The sequence below is a fragment of the Oncorhynchus mykiss genome, chromosome 12 (assembly GCF_057628025.1).
Source record: "Oncorhynchus mykiss isolate SJ-2025 chromosome 12, ASM5762802v1, whole genome shotgun sequence".
Classification (NCBI taxonomy): domain Eukaryota; kingdom Metazoa; phylum Chordata; class Actinopteri; order Salmoniformes; family Salmonidae; genus Oncorhynchus; species Oncorhynchus mykiss.
The window spans coordinates 21,662,377-21,671,503 of record NC_143033.1 but is presented as its reverse complement, the minus strand read 5'-3'; the positions used below and the strand labels follow the sequence as shown (position 1 = coordinate 21,671,503).

Below are 9,127 nucleotides of genomic sequence, written 5' to 3'. Positions count from 1 at the left end.
TACGGTCGTGGCCCATTCCATCCAACATCAAGGCGATGCAGAGCTTCCTTGGTTTTGCCAACTATTTCAGGCGCTTCATTAGGGGTTTCAGCACAGTGGTGGCCCCTCTCACCTCCCTCCTGAAGGTTGGTCCTCGACAGCTGCGCTGGACTGGGGAGGCCAACGAAGCCTTCTGTGCGCTAAAGGAATGTTTTACTAACGCACCTGTTCTGGCTCACCCTGACCCGTCTCTGCCCTTCATCGTGGAGGTGGACGCCTCAGAGGTTGGCGAAGGGACTGTTCTCTCCTAACGGACTGGATCGGCACCTAAACTCCATCAATGCGCCTTCTACCCAAGGAAGCTGTCTCCCGCGGAGCTAAATTACGACCTGGTGGGATCGTGAGTTGTTGGCCGTCAAGAATTGTCTGAAAGCATGACTGCACTGGCAGGAGGGTGCTAAACACCCATTCATTTTCTGGACAGACCACAGGAACTTGGAGTACATTTGAGCAGCGAAGAGGCTGCGTCATGCCAGATGGTCAGACCCTATTCTTCGCCAGGTTTGACTTTGCCCTCTTCACTATGATTCTACAATGTAGAAAATAGTCAAATTAAAGAAAAACCCTTGAATATGTAGGTGCTATAAAACGTTTGACCGGTAGTGTACGTTGATGGCAGCCACAATCTATCTGCAATATTAAAGCTGATCTCCCCCCCTACATTTTTTAAAAAATATAAGAGTGGAGTAGAGGAAACTGGTTACTTCATCATCATGCCTCACACACAATGACAGTGATGTGTTCAAGTTCATGCTTAATCCAAATTTGAATGTGTATTAACTATTAAGATGTTATGGACACACATGAAATACACTATATTTCCAAAAGTGTGTGGACACTTGCTAAAACAGGAAAGGGCTTTCCCCAAACTGTTACCACAGACAGTTATTCCTCCTCCACCATATTTTCCAGTTGGCACTTTGCATTGGGGCAGGTAGCGTTCTCCTGGCATCCGCCAAACCCAGAATCAGCCGTCGGACGGCCAGGTGATTAAGCGTAATTCTTCACTCCAGAGAACGCGTTTCCACTTCTCCAGAGTCCAATGGCGGTGAGCTTTACACCACTCCAGTCGGGAGGAGAGGGGGAGAGTGTGCAAACTACAGGCTGAATAAACAAAATATACACACCCATGTAGTCATGATTATTACCTTGTCTGTGTTTTGAGCATCTATGAATCCCAGTTTACCACCAAGATATATATATATCATGAAACAACTATACTGGGCTGGACACTGCACGTTTCCATGGTAACCAGCTCACAGAATGAGTTTGTCTTCTCCCAACTTCCTTGTTGCAATACTATAGATCCCAGGAGATGGAGTCCGATACAGTCTTCTCATTACAGAGGCCAGGGTCTACTTCCCTTCACAACCATTAATAGTATTTTATCAGACTATCCACGTAGGATTATCAGACTGCACCAGTGGGTTAAGTGGGATGAGAGAGAGGGAACCTCTTTTAGTGGAGTTTCACCATACATGTCATGGCTGCACATTTTTACCACCCCCAATATGAACTTAAGTTTTACAATTTAGTTTAACAAATGTATGTATATTGTTTTATTATGCGATAATCCAGTTAGAACATTTTTGTCTGAATCAGATTCTGCATGGTATTTATGTCTTCATTATGAAGGTGCTTTACTGCCCCCTAGCAGCCAACAAATACACTACCGTTGCCATACAGCATTTGATACGAAATTGTCCCATAATTGAATTGCATACCTCATTTCCAGCTACAGCTCTATCTGTATCAACGGCTGCAGTGCAATTGGAGATTTATCAGACAGAATGACTTTCAATTACTCTAGTTCAACACTGGCTCAGTTTGTTGCAGACTGCAATATGTGCACAGCTTCTGTCTGCCATTGAGAAGTATCCTCATTAAACAGTTCTGTGGGCTTAATCTTATTTCTCTCATTAGTGGGACAAAATAGTGTATTGCAAAAGAACTGAATCTATGCATCATTAACTAGTACTGGAAATTGTAAGGGACCTCACGATACGATATCAGGATAAGTTACCGCCCGCAAGGAACGGGATACGGACATGGACAAGAAAGCCCACTACGACCTCTAACGAGACATCAAACATGCAAAAGGAAATTATAGGAGGAAGAAGGAATTCTACCTATTACACCGGCTTCGACACTCGTACGTGGTAGGGCTTGCAAACGCTAACAAATTTCAAAGAGAAAGTCACGCACGACTTCAACACATCAACAAGTTTGTTGACGACACAATGGTGGTGGGCCTGATCACCGACGGCGATGAGACAGCCTACAGGGAGGAGGTCAGAGACTTAGCAGTGTGGTGCCAAGACAACAACGTCTCCCTCGACGTCATTAAGACCAAGGAGCTGATGGTGGACTACAGGAGCAATAGGGGAGAGTGCGTCGACATCGACAGGGCTGTAGTGGAGTGGGTCAAGAGCTTCAAGTTCCTTGGCGTCGACATCAATAAGGACTTAACATGGTCCAGACACACCCGTACAATCGTGAAGAAGGCTTTCCCCTTAGGAGGCTGAAAATATTTGGCATGAGCCTCTGACAATAAAAAGTTATACACCATCGAGAACATGCTGACAGGCTGGATCACCGCTTGATATGGCAAATGCACCACCCTCGAGCTTAGAGCTTACAGAGGGTGATGCAGACAGCCCACTATATCACTGAGGCCGAGCTCCCTGCCATCCAGGACCCCTACATGAGGCAGTGTCAGAGGAAGGCCCAAAAAATTGTCAGACTCCCACCACCCAATCCATAGACTGTTCACGCTGCTACCATCCGGCAAACGGTACCGGAGCATTGGCTGTCGGACCAACAGGCTCCGAGGCAGCTTCTACCCCCAAGGTATAAGACAGCTAAATAGTTCATTCATTACCTGGACTATCTGCACTGACCCTGTGCAAACTCACAAGATAAGACTATATATACAAACTATATACACTCAGACACACTACACTGACACTTCCACACACATTCACATACACTACATACACACACACCGACACAACGCAAACACACATACACACTTTTACACTCATCATATTCTGCTGCTACTGTTCTTAATTGTAGTCTTATTATTATCTAACCTGATGCCTAGTCACTTTACCCTGTCTTCATGTACATACTTTACCTCAAATACCTCTGCATATAGCTTCATTCTTGTGTATTTTATTCCTCTTGTGTTATTTCTTTTTACTATAATTTTTTTACTCTGCATCGGTGGGAAAGGCTCGTAAGCAAGCATTTCACGATAATGTATACACCCGTTTTATTCGGCGCATGTGACAAATAAAATTATATTTGGATTTGATACTTAGGTGCTGATACAATATGTATTGCAATTCTCACAATCCAATATGTATTGAGATTTGATGTTTTTATTGTGATTTGATGTTCCAAGCATATTGCTCACTATATGTCTGCTGCAGAGGGAGAGAGAGAGCATGAGAAAATGTGTACTAAAAGTGCTGAAAACATGTTGGCTCACTATAAAGAAGATGGAGAACAAGCTATAGGATGAAAAAATACCAGTTTTGGTGGAAGCATGACTCATTTAGAAAATAATAATGACCAAAGCACTTGAACCATGCCTTGTTTTAATGAACATCGACTGTCATTACAATTGTGAATGAAGATTGTGAAGATTTTCACACTAATTTATATACCTTAATACTGAATAACATACTTTGGCATCTTCAGTATGAGAGGAGGGGATAAAGGATTTCATGCAGGCTTCAAGAGTCAAGCTCTGAGAGTAATATGATGACTTAGAAAAACGAATATGTACAATTTAGATTAATCAGCACATAGCTGTTATGATCCTCTCTTTCACTTATACATCAATGCAATAAGATAGCATTGCATAAGGAGTCAGTCACAAAGTGTATCTTTATTTGCAACCCCAAGTTATTTAACACCCCTACAGTTGATTTCCAAGCCCCCGTGAAAAAGCTAATTAGCATAATACAAAAATGTGCCATCAAAATACGTCTGTTTAAGCTAGAACGTTTTTTTTGCAATCCACCGCATCTGCCAATGGCGGCCTTCCACGTCTGCGGTGGAAGGTGGCCGAGCTACAGCAGTGTTTGTCAGATCATGAGACAAACACTGCAAACTAATATGACCACTCAGAAAAAATGAGACTCTCACGAACACGGGGGTGTTCTCCGTTTTGCTCTATGACCCCCACAAGCGTCATGAGACTCATCTGAATTCAGTACCGCCGATCTGCCAACTTCTGTCTGTAGCGTCCAAACAGTTTGGGCTACACACTAATATGACCCCTAATGGAAAGGTGAGGCTCACAAACACGTACATGTTGTTTTGCTCTAGGATGCCCACAAGGCTCACAGAACTCGTCTGAAGGTAGCCCAGTAGCAGTTGGAAAAAATATATGGAAGTCAGTGGAGGCTGCTGAGGGGAGGACAGCTCATAATAATCGCTGGAAGGAAGTCAATAGAATGGTATCAAACACAGGGAAACCACGTGTTTGATACCAAACATGTGAGTCTCACAATTGACATAGGACAAACACTTTAAAACAAACTTCCTTATGAATTATTTTTAACTATCTGTTTTTCCATGTATGAATCTGTCATTCAATGTGTTTCTATGGGCTAATAACAATAAGGCCAAAGGGGTTCTGCAATTTAAAATCAAATAGTTAAATGATCCTTGGTATGACCATAAAAAAACGATTCCATATATTATACTAGTAGCACCCACCGCCCCAGTTTATACTCTTAAAAATGTATCCAAATTGTTCCCATAAATTTGTTTCTAGCTAGAATATAGTATCCTTTAACCAACCCCATAATCTTGTGAGCCACAAGTTGACCCCTAGCTCTGATAGGTACTGTATTTCAGGTGTGAGCATTTTCCGACAGAGTTCCCTGTATTTGGGGTCAATGTTTTTCCTTAAATTGTAACCCAGGATGGAGTTCTCTCCAACTGGCTGCCAGGGAAGCAGATCTGTGTCCCGAATCAGCCCAGCCTCCACTGCTCCCCCACCCTCAATGCACATGGCAGCCATTTCTGCATTCCTCCTCCTCAGCTCCTTCACTTCCTGCTCCATCCGTGTCCACCCGTATGCCTCCACCTTGGCCCAGAATGTGGCATTAAAGTGCTGGTAGAGCCTCCAGTCGGCCCCGTTCCACTCCCGGGCCTTGGCCCTTAGTGCAGGGGTCAGTCGTGACACAGATGAGTCCTTGCGGGCATTGAGCTTGAAGAACAGCATATCTTCCATCGTCCAGCAGAGTGTATCTTTCAGCAGGATGAGAGACTCCTCAAAATGCTCCGCCATCAGGACCAGCTGGAAGCGTTGGGACAAGGTCTGAATACCCCTCTCCACCAGAGGGTGGTCAGGCTCTAAGTTGTTATCAAATCCAAAGTCAAAGAAGAGCAGGTTCTTGAGGTAGAATGAGTTGTAGCTCCCTGGGGTGTAGTAGTTCATGGGTTCACGCAGAAACTCAGCCAGTTTGCCATCTCCGTGGATCCCCCAGGTGAGGGGAATCGCTCGGCTGTAATAATGGAAGGATGACTCAAACAACTCCGCCGGGTCTCGTAGGATGGTGAAATAGGCAGCGTCTGCTGGGAGGAGCTTTGCCACCTCATGCCCATTAAAGCGCATGTGGTTACATAAGATGTTGAAACATACCCCAGGCTGGAAGTCTTTGACATGGGAGCAAAGGAAAGGGGATGGGTAGGAGAAGTCATTGCGACCTTTAGGAAAGGCAAACTTTAAACCGTGCTTCTCACCGAAGCGGAAGATGATGTTGAGTAATGTGCTGCTGGCAGTCTTGTGGGTCTTCATGAACATGATGTCCACCGTGGGCACACACTCCCCTGACAGACTTGTTCTGCTTTGAGAGTAGTTGGTCAAATTGTGGACCCATGTTTGAGATAAGTGGTGAGAACACGACAGAGCCACTGTAACCCTGTAGAGAAAAAGTGAAAAAAGAGTAAACTGACATTTATTTTACATTTTATGTTACCTATATATGTCAAATGAATTGATTTAAAAGTAAATCACATTGTATAGCAAATAATAGATAGAGACTGTATTTCACAACAACATTTCAGCCTACACTTACTTTTGTTGATTGACTTGTTGGACTGCTGGGGTAGATAAGCAGTGCAATATCACCATGAAACTGGTCAATAGAACTCCTACAGCCAGTCTTATTGCTATTGACTTGCACCGTCTTTTCCTCACACCAAAACCAAGCATTCCTGCAACGTCAAGCCAACCTGGAATGAAAGGCAGAGGTGAAGCAGATGTCAAAGTGAACTGTTCTTTGTCATCAAGTGGTTTGGGCTCTACTCATTTGCCTAATTAATAGGCACATACTGTGTGAAATTATTCCCATGAGCACTTTTCCCTACACATGCTCCCGTCAAAATGTTTATGGAAATGCACAGCCTGTCCCAGTCACCCTCATGGAAATCTCTCTGAATAGGTTTAAATGAATCAATTAACCCTGAGTAATGTCATGGGAAAAACCAAATAAAACGGCCAATCTGTGTAGAAGACAGTCATCGTGAATAATGTTTTTTCCAATTTTTCCCAGCTAGACAATAAAGAAGTCCGTACTTACTATAATGATTGGAACAGGTACTTCACAGGTATTTCATGGCCATCACAGACATTGTAGGAACAAAATATTATTTTAATAGCACAGTGAATCTTGGAGAGGCCCTGTGATAAAATAATGCAGGGAAATAGAGAAACCATCTAGCGAAAGAAGAGAGTCTGATAAGCCCCAAGAGAGTGAATGTGTCATCATCCTTTTTCCAAACAACAAGACACTGCCCCCATGTTTACACATCAAACATGTTTTAGCTTTTGACATTTTCCTTTCACAGCAGCAAGGGCATTTTTCCAACTCCTCAGATTGTTCCTGCTGTGAAAGGAAAATGTCAAAAGGGTATTCATTCAGGACTTCGTAATCATGGTAGCAGCCACATTAGTGTAGAAGCCAAAACAACAAAAAACGTGTCACATTTTGTTGTTGTTTTGGCTTCTACACTAATGTGGCTGCTACCATGATTACGAAGTGCTGAATGAATCGTGAATAATGCGTGAGAAAGTTACAGACTCATAAATATCATACCCCCAAAAATGCTAACCTCTCCTGATGTTATTGTAATGGTGAGAGGTTAGCATGTCATGTGGGTTTGATATTTGTGAGTCTGTAACTTTCTGTCATCTTCAATATTATCCATGAGCATGGTTGCATTCACAACAATTTAGACATTTTAGCAGGGAAGCAAACTAGTCACCTTTCGGCGAAATTCACCGTTTTGAATCCAAAATAGGTAACCTACGTGATTCGTGTAGATCCGATGAGAAAAGTTTTTTTTGGGGGGGGGGTGATGCACGTTTGGCGCGATGCACGTTTGGCGCAATACCGGCTGTATGCAAGGCTCAACGGTCGTTCACATAACAACAGAACGCAGCACGCGACGAAAGAGAAGGTACAACCAACTGCTAGTTACAGCATCAGCGCGCGCACTAGAAAGCTACAGCAGAGCGCCTGACTACGGGGGTGAGAAGGTGAATGAAGCGTATTTCATAATCTGTAACCGAAAAACAACTGGCATTTGGAAAGTTTGAGGTAAGGGAGTAAGTGTAGTGGAACAATAATTGTTAGCATTATTAAGTACCTCTTGCTAGCTGGATCGAATATTAGTTTTTGCTCAGTGAACGTTATTTTTGCACACATAGCCATGTGCACTTGATCGATGTCTGCTACAGTGGCCACAATAGTATAGAAAAAATAGAATGCCTGTTTGTTTCATTCTATTTCTACTTTAAGATCTGTTTTCCCCAAGTGCAATATTTAAATGTGTGTGTGGTCACAAGCGTTCTATTATGAAGGCTGTCATTGCTAACTACAATATAAGTGTATGGTTTTTTTCTCTGGACTTGAGTCTCATTTGCAGTAGGCAACAATGTCTAGGCAACAAATAACATTGGATTGCTTTCCTAATTGTTTTTTGCTGTGAGTTCAGTGGCGATTTTAGCATGTAAATCTTGGTGGGCAACACACAAAAAAGTAGGATGCAGGCCAGCAAAGGCACTACACAACACAACACAATACATTAATTGCACTGTAACGGTGACAAACGGTGCCCACAAACGGTTAGGCCCTACATAAAGCTGTCCGAACACCTTACCTCTGCTACACCTGGCTATCAGCAGAGCCTTGTCTGGCAGCGAAATAGTTCATTCAGCCTCATTTACTGCCTTTAAAAAAAACTTAGCTGATATGGCTGACTTGCTTAAATAAATGTGGTTTCTACTGACAATTGAGATGTACAAACTATGGCATAAGGGGACGACAAGTGGATAAAAGGCTATCTGTTATTTCGATTAAGACATTAATGAGCGAGCGACGACGGACGTAGTCAATAACTATTTGTTCAGCACTTTTGAAATGTACAGCGACAGAATTCAGAACATGGGCAGTTCTTATAGTGTACTCCCTGTACACCAAGTCAGAACCGTAGGATAAATAAAGGGGGCATATAAACAGACAATGAAAGCTCTTACAATATTCAGTGATAACATTTCTCTAAAACAGGTAATAGGCACCACCAAGTTAGAACAGTAGGCAAAATTAAGAGGTGAATATAGGCCAAATTATTAGGGTGAGGCATATTGAATGCCGTGTGGGGCTTTGTGTGATAAAAAAAATATATGTCAAATAACACTTTGACTCGTTAAATAAGCTTTTAATTTGACACGTCAAATAACACAATTCTATTATAGAATGTTGTATGTGCTGAATTTGCACGTGCAAGCCAAGTGCCACCACTACTATTAGTAGCACTGTCAAAACTGTACAAAAAAAGTCTGCTAACAATCACACAACGGCCACAAACGATATGTTTACCATACTGTGTTGGTGAAAACAGACCAAATTATTAGGGTGAGCCACATTGGCTACTAACAGCTTGAACTTTGCGACCTTTTGCCACATTTCAGGCTTCAAACATAAAGATATAAAACTGTATTTTTTTGTGAAGAATCAACAACAAGTGGGACACAATCATGAAGTGGAACGACATTTATTGGATA

General features: G+C 42.7%; 1 protein-coding gene across 1 annotated transcript; it reads right to left on the bottom strand.

Moving 5' to 3' along the window:
- Nucleotides 1-3,624: 3,624 nt before the first annotated feature.
- Nucleotides 3,625-6,886, bottom strand: LOC110537168 (galactosylceramide sulfotransferase). The gene is made up of 2 exons (XM_090191983.1): nt 6,138-6,886; nt 3,625-5,981 (listed from the first exon to the last, which is right to left on the bottom strand). The coding sequence occupies exons 1-2, from the start codon at nt 6,272-6,274 to the stop codon at nt 4,829-4,831; spliced, it is 1,290 nt and encodes a 429-aa protein (XP_090048109.1). The 5' UTR covers nt 6,275-6,886; the 3' UTR covers nt 3,625-4,828.
- Nucleotides 6,887-9,127: the final 2,241 nt, after the last annotated feature.

Excerpts from the sequence above, each read along its gene's own strand:
- LOC110537168 (XM_090191983.1), bottom strand. The coding sequence starts at position 6,274 with ATGCTTGGTTTTGGTGTGAGGAAAAGACGGTGCAAGTCAATAGCAATA. Across the intron at positions 5,982-6,137 it reads CAACAAGTCAATCAACAAAA|GGTTACAGTGGCTCTGTCGT; the intron begins GTAAGTGTAGGC and ends TTTTCTCTACAG.